Source organism: Cariama cristata, unplaced genomic scaffold (genome assembly GCF_000690535.1).
Source record: "Cariama cristata isolate BGI_N322 unplaced genomic scaffold, ASM69053v1 scaffold28183, whole genome shotgun sequence".
NCBI lineage: Eukaryota > Metazoa > Chordata > Aves > Cariamiformes > Cariamidae > Cariama > Cariama cristata.
Window position 1 is genome coordinate 9,648 of NW_009609400.1, and position 12,816 is coordinate 22,463.

The 12,816-nt window shown below is 55.5% G+C and overlaps 1 protein-coding gene across 1 annotated transcript; it reads left to right on the forward strand.

The window, feature by feature from the left end:
- Positions 1-11: 11 nt before the first annotated feature.
- LOC104159591 (SH2B adapter protein 2-like) lies at positions 12-12,575 on the forward strand (the record flags this gene model as incomplete). Its single annotated transcript, XM_009697535.1, is given in 9 exon segments — positions 12-848; positions 3,976-4,077; positions 8,043-8,134; positions 10,296-10,390; positions 10,924-11,106; positions 11,232-11,425; positions 12,233-12,347; positions 12,350-12,391; positions 12,519-12,575. Coding segments are annotated over 9 exon segments (1,717 nt in total), but the record flags the coding sequence as incomplete, so codon positions are not given.
- Between the last annotated feature and the right edge of the window lie 241 nt (positions 12,576-12,816).

Below are 12,816 nucleotides of genomic sequence, written 5' to 3' on the forward strand. Positions count from 1 at the left end.
CGCGGGGCCAGGAGCCCTCCTCCCCCCTCCCCGACTGGAGGGAGTTCTGCGAGCTGCACGCCCAGGCAGCCGCCGTCGACTTCGCCCAGAAGTTCTGCCAGTTCCTGAAGGAGAACCCCCACTACGACACCCCCGGGGCAGAGACCTCCTTCTCCCACCATTTCGCCGCCAACTTCTTGGACATCTTCAGCCTGGAGGTCAGCCGAGTGTTCGTGTCCGACTCCCCCACCAAGTACAACATCGTGCCCTTCGTGGGGCTGCAGAACTGCCACGTCCCCTACGGGCGTGAGGTCACCCCAAGGAAGGAGGAGACATCCACCGAGTCCCTGGACAGCATGGACACCCCATTGGGTGCCGGACGGTACCTGAGCCCGGCACAGCAGGCGCAGGCCTGCAAGGTGTCCTCCTACGGCCAGTCCCGCAGCTCGGAGGATGTCTCCATCCATGCTGCCACCAAACCCAAGTTCAAGAAAGGCTTCTCCTTGAGGAACATGAGCTTGTGCGTGGTGGACGGTATGAAGGAGATGTGGCATCGCAAGTCCTCTCCGGAGCCAGGTGCCGAGGCTGCCCCAGGTGGCCGGAGAGCTGAGAGGGAACCGTGGCCGGCTGGGGGCAAGGAGCCTGGCGACCCACGGGAGAAGTGGACCCACAAGCTGCGCCTGTCCAAGGTGCCCTCCTCCAAGGTGGAGCTGGTGGACATCCAGAGGGAGGGGACGCTGCGTTACATGGTGGCCGATGACACGAACTGTGTGGGGAGCTCGCAGTGGCAGAAGTGCCGCCTCCTGCTCCGGAAAGCGGTGAAGGTGGAAGGAGAGAGGTTCCTCCTTGAGTTTTATGTCCCTCCAAAGGTAAGTCCTGGCTTTTCTCTGCTATTGTTTTTCTGAGCAGTTCAAGCAGCAGTTGGGCTTTGCTTGAGGTTTTTCCTTATTTCCACTGCTGAGCTGGGATGAAATCCGGCTCTGGTCTGGAGGGAAGATTTGGTGCTGTGTGGCTAAGATGCAAATGGACAGGACAACATCATGGAAACCCATCCAGCCTGCAAGCCCCAGCTGCTGCTGTTCATCGGAGCTTGGTCCCCTCCTTCCCCACAGCCCTTGGGAGAGATGCTGAAGCCTCTGCCTGGTCCTTTGGCCTCCAAATATCAGCAATCTTTGTGGAAAAGCTCATACTCCTATCAAGACATGAGGTCTCCAGGCCATCCAGAGGGTTTTTTCTCTTCCCAATGTGTTGCAGAGACTTGTGGTTGACCAGTGGCTTGTGCAGCAGCAGTATGGCTGGGATCGCTGCATGGGCTTTGTCCTTTAGATCTCAGAGTGTTGCTGGTCCACTTTCTGAAAGCAGGGTGTTGTTTTTTCTTTTAAAAATAATAATTCATTTGGAATAATTTTGCATCTGCAAGGCCCCCCCTCAAATGCAGCTTTTGCTGACGGGAACAGAAGATGCCACTGGTGCCCTGTGGGGCTGGAGCATCACTACCATGGGTGGGTTTTGCAGGTCTCTTCCCAGACAGCCCCAGCTACGTACCCTCCTGGGCAAAGGGTACAGATTATTGCAGAACACTGATTATTATTATTACTACCTACAATATCACTTTTCCTCGCCTGCATCTGTTCTTCTGTAACTTCAATGAAAGCTTCAAAAGCAGGAGCCGGTTTTCATTGCAGCGTATCCTTGGCGTATCCTCCCTCCCCTTCTCATACGCGATGCAAGGAAACGTTCCCTCTGTTCTCCGGGGGGAAAGGCTGAGCGGCAGAGCGGTTTGCCCAAGAAATGTGGATTATGAGACCTTCGGTCTCCTTCTCACCACAGGACCACCTTTGCTGAGCAAAGGGATGCATTGCACTGCCAAACCCTCGCCTGTGCTAACGCCGTGATTGTGCCTCATCTGCGCTGTGCGTTCTCTCTGAAGAGCACAGGGTAAATAATAAGCCATTCCCTGGGGCTTTACTAGCCGTGTGCCGGTAATGAAATCTCCGGTTATTTAAATACCTAGGGAAGAAAAATCTCATTTACTTCATCTTCTCCGGGACTTTCCCACTTGCATTTCAGTCTCTGTTAGCAAAGCTGGGCCAACACGAGCCCTCATGCCGGGCACGCACCCGGGGCTGCCGATTCATGGGTCTTGGTGTGCTCTGAACCCCCAGTAACCCTCGGTTTGGTAGAGGAATGGATCCATACATTATACATAGGGACAGCAGGATAGTTCATATATTTAAACTGCATTTTCTATTTTTCTGAGGCCAAAATGAACGTTGGCACTGTTGGTGTTAGTCCGTTCCTCTTGCCTAACCGTCACATCTTTCCTGATAAAATATAAAACATGAGTTTAGACTCAAGTGCATCTCTATAGAGGCTGGCTCAGCACTGGTACGGATGGCGTGCATCCCTGGTCGCTGGCTCGAGGGGCTTCCTCGGCCCAGGGACCAGACGAGACCTGGCTGGAAGGAAACCACCGCGGCAACGGCACGGTGCGTGGAGGATCCGGTGAACCCGGTGGGTGTGGGCTGCACGGAGCAGCGCTGGCACGTCGGCCGCACCAAAGGGGCAATAAACTCGGGTTAAAATGGAACAAGTGCTGCTCTTAAAACATTTAAACGCGTGCTCGTAGAGGGATTTATTTTTTTTAGTGTATCTTGATTTGCCTCTAAAAATCAATTTTGAAATTATTTTATGGCAACTTTTATGAACATTGTCTGCTCTCCTGTTATAATCACACCCTGCTTTGGTTTACATCTTTCTCCCCTCATCCCATCTTGCTTTCCATCTGGCAAATGATTCAGCTGTAAAAGTGGCACCAGTCTGGCACAGCTGGAGGAAAACGGCTTTTTGCTTCAGCAGCCCACAGCTTTGTTTTTGCGTAGGCCCTACAAAAACTATGGCCATGTCTTTAAAGGGAAGAGCTCTCCCCAAAAAGACCCTTCTCCACCTCACCACTGAATTAACACCCTATTTTCTTCCCTTTTGAAGCAGCTCTTCCTCCTTTCTGACCTTCTCCCCTGCAGGGCTGAGCCCCGCACGGCCGAGGGGCGCGCTGGGGCTGCAGGGCTGGCAGCAACGAAATGTCCCGGAGGGGAAAAAGCAGTTCCTGTTCTGTCTTGGATTTAGTTTATTTTATTTTTTTTCCCACCTCAAAAATGGGAACTGAACCCATCGTTGCTAACCTGCAGCCCATCGCTGGCCTCATCCCAGCCCGTGCACCCAAGGCACCAGGCGCAGGTTTCGGTGACTCAATCGCATCTTTGCTTCCCACAGCCGCGATGCTCCGAATCCCAGAGCCCTGGCGGGGAGCAGCTCTGTGGGCTCCTTTGAGGGGGGATTTGTTATAATTAAAACAAATATCTGGGGAATTTGTTGCTCAGCAGAGACTTCAAGTGGGAGGCACCCAGTCCTGCCCCCTCATTGAGGCTCTGGCAGGTGCCAGGGGCCCCAGGGGAAATTAGGTTGGGGTTGGGTTTTTTTATTATTTTAATGTAATTAAAATTCCCTGCATGGCTAAGGCTGCTGCGTCGTAGCTTCTCGGTTGAAATGCTGCTCTTGTGCTCGATAAACGGGGCGTCTTCCTGGGCTGCTTTCCGCATAGGAAGCGTCCCCTGTCAGATAGCACAATTCTCACGCGCGTCTCTCCATCGGGAGAGGGTTGAAAAAGGAGAGAAACAAGTGGTCTTGGCAGAGCTGGCGTATCAGCCTGTGCTGGAGCAAGGAAGAGGTTTGGCAGTTAAATGCACTAACCTCCCTATCTTCCACCGGGCCTCCTCTTGGTTTAATTAAAAGAGCTTGGAGTTATCAGGCACATGAGGGAAATCAATGCTTTTTTTCCTCCCTCTCCCCTCCCTGTAATAACTGTGAAGGCTGAGCTATGATCTTACCTCTGAGAGCCCCACTGCATCATCTCCCAGGAGAGTTTGATTCAATTGAGTGACTTTTTTTAAATTTATTTATCAATTTCTTTTAATAACTTTTTTCCCCTTTTCCCAGGCTTCCAAACCCAAGGTGAGCATCCCGCTGTCAGCCATCATCGAGGTCCGCACCACCATGCCGTTGGAGATGCCCGACAAAGACAACACCTTCGTCCTAAAGGTGAGAGCAGGGCTGCAGCGATGTGTACCCCGATGGGGACCCCATCTGTGCCCGCATCCAGCTCCTGCTGCAGGGATGCTCAGTCCCCAAGGGGATCATTGCCATGATTTTTGGAGCTGAGATGCTAACAGCATTAATGCTCCCTGGGGGATCCCTGCCTCCCCTCCCTGCCCCCAGCAAAATGATGCAACCTCCACCTGATGCCCGGGTATTTTGAGATCGAGCTGTTTGCCTGGCTTTCGCCATGGGGTTTTGCTTCTTACCAGGAGATGGGTTAAATTAGCATCCAGAGACAACCTGCAAGGGAAAAAGCTCTTTGGTGTGGCTGCCCATGGTTTTGTGACGGCTGTTGCCCCGACCAGTGGCACGTGGTGGCCGTTTCATTGATGCAGGGCGATGGGAGCCGCTGTGCGGGGCCACCGAGGCCCTGGGCATTCAGCGCCCCACGCGAGTCTGGGGCACGGGCAGAGAGTAAAATTGTCTCTCTCTCTCTCCAGAAAGAGTTTTCCATGTCATGCAATTAATTAGCTTAATGCTCCCTCCTGCTCTGCTGAAAGGCAGCAGTCTGTCACGGCACGTCGGGGCTGAATTTTGCAGGATCCCGGCTCGGGGTGCGACATGTCACCGTGATGATGGACGTGTTGTTGGAGATGGCGTTTCTCTCCAGCTAATGAGGCTGTGCCTCCCCACCCGTGCTAATGGACTCATGCTCTCCATCAGAGCCATTGGACGTGCCCAGCTGTGAGGTAGCACGTGTGCGTGGGGGAACACCAGCATTTGGAGGACTTCTGTGTCCTACTTCAGCTAAAAAACCACTTCTCGCCCTGATGCTTGTCCCTACAAGTGTGTGGCAGAGGCAGAGCAGAGGCCAGGCTTTCTGGCCAAATGAACATGCTTAAAAGCTTAGAAAAACTGTGAAAGCAGAGAAGGGAAAAAATTGAGCCTGGCTTTGTGAAAGTCCCCACACCTGGTAGCCCATCTGGCCCCAGCACACGTTCCCACGGGAAATTCGGTCTCCACCTCACCCAGCTCCTTGTAAAGGTCCCACACCTTCTCCTGGCAGCTTCTTCCAGGGCATCCTCCCCGCCCCAAGGGCTTCTTTTGCTCTTCAACCTCAACCTCTGCTGCAGTCGGTGTCCCCCATGGACACGGAGGTTAATTCAGCTGTTGTCTTCTGTGCCTCAAAGCCCAACCTTGTGCGTGTTCTCCTCTCCTAACCAGCCCAAGGTCCTTCTCGCTTTCCTTGCAGGCTCTGGAGAGAGGATGCCCCAAGGCATATGTGGTTCCATGGCCAGGAGAGGATGGGAAGGATTGCTTCTCCTTTGACTGCTTCTCCTTTCTTCTTCCTCTTTATCCAGCCCAAGTTGATCCAGTTGCTTTCTTTGTACCCCAATGATGATGTTGACTCATATGCAGCTTGTGAGCTGGTGTGACCCCTCCATGCATTTTGCAGAACCGCTCCAGAGTTGTGGTTCCCCAGCCCAGACACCCACAGCAATCACTGTGAGCCCAGAGCTCACCCGTGTCCTTGAGCTGGAGGCTGGTTTCGGCTTTTTCTTCCACCAAGCGTTTCTCAGCTTCGACAAGTTCATTTGAATTCTCGCCTCATCCTCCAACACACTTGCAATGTTGTGTCATCCGTGAATTGATTAGGCATCCTCGCTTTGCTTTTGTCCTAATCGTTACTGAAGAGCAGCACGAACGGAGGAGTCTTTGAGGTGAAAGAGCTACTGAGCATAACCCTCAGCTTTGACCGTTAGCCATCGATAACCTGTTAACCATCGATAACTGCTCTTGGAATATGGCTCATCAGCTACTTCTGATCATGTTTTCTAGACCCCCTTACAAGTCTCATCTCAACTGCATCTTGCTACCCTGCTTGCTGGAGTGTCACATCAGTGTCCAAAGCATGGCCAAGGATGTGACACTGCTTCCCCCCATCCCTGGGGCTGTCACGAGCCAGGAGCAGATGGGTCTGACAGGGTTTGGTTGTGACAGGTCCCTGCTGGGGGGTTTCAGCTCTGGGGTGCTTCCCAGGTGCCTGTGGAGGGCTGGCTTCTCTGGCTGCTGGAGGAGGGCTCTGGGCTTGCCCTCTTCCCATCTGCTGGAGCCAGACGTGCTCTCTCCACTCCCACCGCTAACAGCTCTGCGATCGCTTCAGCCATTTCTTTAATTACCCTGGGGAATGCTCCAAACCCCAACAGTCTGAAAATGCCTGATTTACCAGGTACCCTCCTGCTCTCGCCCCGTTCTGGCCCGGGCGCTTACCCTGCCGCAGGGTTAATTGATTGCAATCGATCCTTGCAGCGAATGCTCCTGCCGCTGCAGCCCCCCTTTGCCCTCCTCTCGCGGCTGTCAGCACAGGATGCTTTTTCCCCTATTCCCAACATCCTGCATTACTTGTAGCTCATTTTCTGCCCTGGCCCTTCTTGCCGGGACATCTTCTTGCCGCCCCCTTCCATTCCCCCTTTGCTGGCTGGACTTGCAGAGGAGGTGAAGCACCCCTCGATGCTGGGGTACAGATTGGGTGGGTAAGAAAGGGAGCTGGGTGCCATGGTTTCCCTGCTGCCTTCCCACGTACAGGGTTGATGTGGAGCCTGAGCTCAACCTTCACACGCAACATGCCGCACTCTGGCAGGTTACGATGGGTGGAAAAGACCCTGCATTGTTTGGTGAGACCACGGTGGAACAGTTCCTGCCAAATTGCCTAAAAATTAGCAGGCAGCATGTCCCCACCACCCATCAGCCACCAAGTACATGCATTTTTTTAATTTTTTTTTCCATTGCACAAGCAGACACTTGCAAAATACCCAGGCCCTGCACGTGCTTCGCTTGCCGTCATGCTCTGCATGAGAGAGCAGCCCTGTCTCCCACGCTGGCTTTATGCTTTGCTCTCGGAAAGCCAGAGAGGCTCCTTTGCTCTGGTGAAACCAAAGGGAGGGCAGGGATCTTTGCTGCTCCGCTCCACCTCTCCTCAGGGCAGGATCACCCGTGCCCAGCCCGGGGCTGCAGCAGGGGAGCCGGTTGCTGCTCGGCCCCAGCCCAGGCGCTGGGCACTGCTCTCTGCACGCCCTGCTTATTTTCAGGACAGTGATTCAGTTGTTTGTGATTAATTTAATTTGCTAGGAGGTTGTCTCAGCTGGCAATGCGATACCCTCCCAGAGTCAAGGTTGCTTTACCAGCTCGGGAACACGATGTATAAGGGGTCCGTGAGGGATGCAGGGAAAGCTGCCAGAGGCAGGCAGCATCACATGCCCTGGCTTCTGTGACCCGCTGCTCTGTTGCTGCTGTGGGGCTGCTGCTTCTCCGTCATCCCTGGCCCCAGAAAGGCCCAGCTCCTTTGGGCTTGCAATTTCGGAGGCTGTTTTGCAGCCTGATTTCCCCCACCCCCAACTCCGGTAAAGTGGATTTCTCTCCCACCCTGTTACAATTGGAAATCAGAAGGTTCGTGGACCAGCAGGCAGAAAAGAGAAGAGACGAGAGGTTTTAAACTCCTGGGTTTAGGGATCTGGCAGGATTTTGGGGCAGAGAGCAGTATGGCTTCTGCTCTGCCTGTGCAGAGCTAGTTTTTGGGGGATGCTGAGGCACCCCAGAAGCGAGGGATGCTCTCCGTGCCGGTGCATGGTGCCATGCACCCGTGACGCTGCCAGCAAGGTGTGGGTTTGCCACGGAGGCTCTAAAAACCTCGTGATACATTTGCTGGTAACAGTGGGGTGGGGGTTTTCCTCTGAGCCCGGGCTTTGGTCAGGGGTCACCCTTGGACACACCAAAGCACCTCTGTGGGTCACCCCTCAGCACCCCTTTCCTGGGATGAGACGGGGCACTTATCCTCTCCTGCTCACCCAAGGTGCTGTTTAATAACAGCAGGTGAATGTGGGGGTCTGGCAGGATTACGGGGTGTGCTTTGCCCTGGGGTGCGTGGCCGGACCCCGAGACACCCTGACGCTGTCCCGCATTGCCTGCAGGTAGAGAACGGGGCCGAGTACATCCTGGAGACCATCGACTCCCTGCAGAAGCACTCCTGGGTCGCAGATATTCAGGACTGCATCGACCCCGGGTAAGGCTTCTCGGGGGAAGGTGCTGTGCGGGGGCTGAGCTCACCAATGCTGCGGTGCCCTCGCCACCGAGCACGGGTTATTACCCCTGATGCACTTTTTGCTACTTGGGTTATTACAGAAAGTCCCGGACTCACACCAGCAGAAGTCTGGAGGCCAAGTTAGCAGCTTGGGTATGTCGGAGGTGCAGCCTTGCAGAGCACCGGCTGCTTGCTCACCCTTTCCTTCTCCGCGTTGCCTCATCCTGACAGAGGCAGATGACTTGGGAACACAGCCCTCAACGTGGGGAAGCTCCTAACACCCGCCTTCTGAAGTTCTTGTACTCTATTTGAGCTATTTTCCATGGTGTTTTTTTTTTCCAGTCCAGAATCTGTGCAATTTTTAAGATTCTGCTGGCTAAATTGATTTATTTACGTTTCTATCACGATGACACTGCCATTGGAGTCACAACAACTCGGCCAAAACTTCTCATCTGCTTTTTCATCAGCCCGTGCAGCAGGTTATGTGTTCAGGAGGTTTGTGTGCCCGGTGCTGCTGCCCTTCAGCTGGCTCAGACAGCCCCGGTCCCGGGGAAGGAGCCAGGATCAGCCCAGGCTCTGGGCATACCCTGGTGCTGCCCTTCTTGGCACAGTTTTGGAAAAACAAGGTGCCCAAGGTTGCAGAGGTGAAAACCTCAGCACAACTGGAACAGGGGTCTGGAGAAGCTCCGGACTGCCGTTGCCCCCTTCCGCTGGAGAGATGCGGTCTGGGCACTGCGGAGGCTGCATCTTGCGGGGAGGATGCACTAATGCGCTCCAGATCTGTATCCCTTCAGGTCCTTTAGCTTTTTTTTAAAATACATACCACAAGAAGCAACAGAGGCTGGGCTGCTGATGGAGGCGAGGCTGGGAAACAACCCTTTTCTTTTTTTTTTTTTTTTGACCCACCGACTGTTTCCGTGCGGGTTTTCCATCTGGCGCTCGGGCCAAAGAGGCGCCAGAACCCGCCGGCAGCCCTGCAGCAGCCCCTTGCTCTGTCGCTGGCAGCCTCCCAGCCTTCTATGTTTGCTTAGCACCCAGCGCAGTCCCGCTTTGGCCTCCGGACGTGACTGTAAAGCAAATAATAATGAACTCCAGAGCAAATAATAATGAGCTGTTTAATACACCGCCACACACGCTTGGTGCCAAGAACGAATTTTCAATCAGCTCCTGATGCTTTTGCCAAGGGCTGCGCGCTGGAGCTGCTGCCTGAGCGCCCGTCAACGGCTTTTCTGCAAAGCACTGTTGGTTTTGGTTTCCTTCCTCCCTTCTTGTTTTTAACCGGCTGCAGCTGAATGACTCCCAATGGCTGATTCACTTACTGGCCACTAAATAATTCAGCAGCTCCCTCGTGAGCCGTTACCACTAACGCAGCCGCTTTCGTGCTGTCTGTGCCCACGTGGCTGCCGTTAAGCAAGAGTAGCCGAGTGCTGCCGGCAGCTCCGGCACTGCCGGGCTCTCAGCGACTGCCGGGATAAAAATAGGCTGTGGAGCAAGTCGGGGGGCTTGCGCAAGAAGGGTGCTGAAGTGCATGGGCAGGGGTCAGGCATCAGGGATGATCTCTGCGGGGACTGCACCCCTGTGGTCCCCTCCTTGCTCTGTTCGCACTTGCTGTCTCGCTCTGGGCCTCCCGGCTTGGTTTTTTGGGGTCTTTTTAGGCCATAATTCCTGTGTATTGGTAATTCCCTTTGCGGAGGGTGAAAGCGAAAGCACCCTTGGGTGGAAGTCGGCAGTGGGAGGGTGCGTGTGTGTACGGCTGTCGTGCAAAGCAAAGTGCTGAAAGTCAAGGTAACAGATTTCCATCCAAACCAACAAGATTGCAGCAAAATAGTACAGCTAGGACTGACCGGCATCACCCATCTAGGGAGGGCTTTCAAGGGTTTAATCCTTCTCACGCTGGTTTCTTCACCCCCAAAACACCACGTTGTTTTGCCAGCCGCTCTGCCTCTCGATGCTGTGGGTGCTTCTGTCTGTGGCAGCCCCTCCGGGAGGAAGCGAGGAGCATCGGGATGTGCTCCCAGATCATAGCTGGAATTTTCATTTAGTCGAGTCCCCATCCCGTGCCTGTGAGCAGAGATGCCATGCATGTGTGTCCCTGCAGCGTGGCAGCTGGTGTGTGACCGTCTGCTCTGTGCTTTCCCCCCAGGGACAGCGGGGACGACATCGAGCTGGCGTCCTGCGCGCAGGGAGCCTGTCTGCCGGGCAGGGTGTCCTCCTGCAGCTGTGAGTTCCTGGCCGATGGTAAGGACCGATGCCTGGGACAAACACCCACCAGGGAGAGTGGGTGCCAGCTCTGGTTTAGAGGGGGGCAGATCCTGCTAGTGATAACGTGAAGGAGCCTGAAGCAGGTACTGTGGGGATGGATCTTCTTCTGTCCATCGCCTTCCTCTTCCTCACACTTGTCCCTGCCCTGGGGAGGTGGCCCACCCCTGTTGAAGACACCACTGTACATCCTGTATGTGCAGAAAATCAAGTCCCTGTCTGCAGGGGTCCTAGCAAGCAGCCTCTGCCTGCACAGCCCCACCTCATCTCTGTGCCCAACCAAGACACATCTGTGCCTCCCATCCCAGTCACACCAGGGGAAGGAAACCCAGCACAGGCTGAGGGGGAGTCCCCCAAGCTGTGGCCAGAGCCATACTCTAGCCCTGAGATGTCTCGGAGAGCCTGGGGTGCTCCAGCACGGTTGCTTTCAGAACAGGACAGCCCTCAGCCTTGTCCAGCAATAGTGGGTGACACTGAGCCATGAGCCCATCCCTCTGCCAATTCCCTTCCAGATGTGCCCAGGCCACCAGACAGATGTGCCCTGCCCGGTGCTCACAACACTGCCACGGCCACCGCCGTCCCCACGCCCCACGGCCGGGGCAGGGACTCGCTGGGGGAGCTCCTCACCCATGTCCCGCTGGAGAGCTTCCTGCAGACGCTGGAGTCCTCCCCTGCCACCGGCGGGCATCTCGCAGGTACCGGGATGCAGGATGCGGCCCCAGCACCTCACCCTTGGGGGGTGCACGGAGGGAGAGGAGGAAATGGGTGGGAGAGGGAGATGTCCAGGTGCTCCCTAAAAACCTGCTCTCCCTGTGGCCAGGGGAGGACAGCGAGGTGGAGGCGGAGATCAACCTCTCCAATTTCCCCTGGTTCCATGGGACTCTCTCGCGGATCAAGGCGGCTCAGCTGGTGCTCTTCGGGGGTGCCCGGAGCCACGGCTTGTTCGTCATCCGGCAGAGCGAAACGCGGCCGGGGGAGTACGTGCTGACCTTCAACTTCCAGGGGAAAGCAAAGGTGGGTGTCTTCTGCTTCTCCCTGAATATTAGTGCCAGCCCTGCCCAGCACCTCAGGCTCCTTCCTGCCCTGCTGGGGCTCTGCGAGGAAGCGGGTGCCATGGGGTGACCCCAAACACGGCAGCTCTGAGGGGAGCTGCACTGTGGCAGAGCATCCCTCGGGATCACTTGCCCTTGTCCCCTGGGAGCCCTCTGCACCCTGCACAGCACCTTCAGCACTTTCCCAGCTAGATCAGTGCCTGCCACGCAGGCATAAGGTTAAATACCCCACGGGAGCCCAACGTAGCCTGGCACATCATCTCCTGCCCTCTTCTTATCTGTTCCGTGTCCTGAAGTACGTGGGTACACTATAAAAAAGCAACTCGTGTAGTTTTCTTCTGGGTCCATTTTCTACCAGAGGGGTTGAGATATAACTAATACAACCCCGCTGCGAGGGGTTGAGATATAACTGCCTGGTCTCGTCACCTGTCCTGCAAGAAATAGTTCGGGTGGGCTGTGGGCTTCCCTAGGCTGTCTGTGTCACCAGGATTGGAGCTGCAGCCCCCCCCAAGCTGCACCCAACCACCCATTTCTGGCTGCTTCTGTACCATGTTCATCACCAGGAGGGGACAAACTTCTCCTGGGGCCGCAGCAAATGGGGTTTTGCAGGAAACACCCTGCAGCAAGAGACCCTCCCGGACAGGCAGGGAAAAATTAACAGTCCTATGTTACAAGCAAACCTCCCTTGGCTGATGAAGGCGGCTCCTTCTGTTGATTGCAAGGGGGAATATCACCCTTGAGATCCCCAGCTCACCCCTTGCACTTGCAGCATCTCCGCCTGTCGCTGAACGAGAGCGGGCAGTGCCACGTGCAGCACCTCTGGTTCCAGACTATCTTCGACATGCTGCGCCACTTCCACACACACCCCATCCCCCTTGAGTCGGGATCACCCTCCGCAGCTACGTCGTGGCCCAGAGCCCGGTGCCCGGTAGGTGCCAGGGCTGGGCAGGGGCATGGCTGTAGGTGGAGGGTTGGATCGGTGGTTGGGCTGGGATCTTGCATGGACCTAAAAGGAAGTGATCCCTGGGATTCTCCCACGGACCCTCTCTCTAAAGCTGTGCCGGTGTGCGTGGCTCTGGAGATGCACCAGGGTGGGCGTTATCCCATTGAAGGTGGGCAGGGAGGACCACGCAGCAGCAGAGCTGGGCCAGGGGTGACCTGTGTGTCCCTGGTTGTGGATGTCGGCCCCCTGGCTCGGGCAGGAGAGGAGCAGAGGGCTCTGCAGGATTCGGAGCGTCCTGCTATGCTGGGAGAGGGTGGGCAAATGCGGGTTGGGGAAGGACAGGGTCAAGGACGGAGAGGGTGGGTGTGGGAAGGTGCCAGTGAGGGAGAGGGGGGACTGAGCCCCCAGGC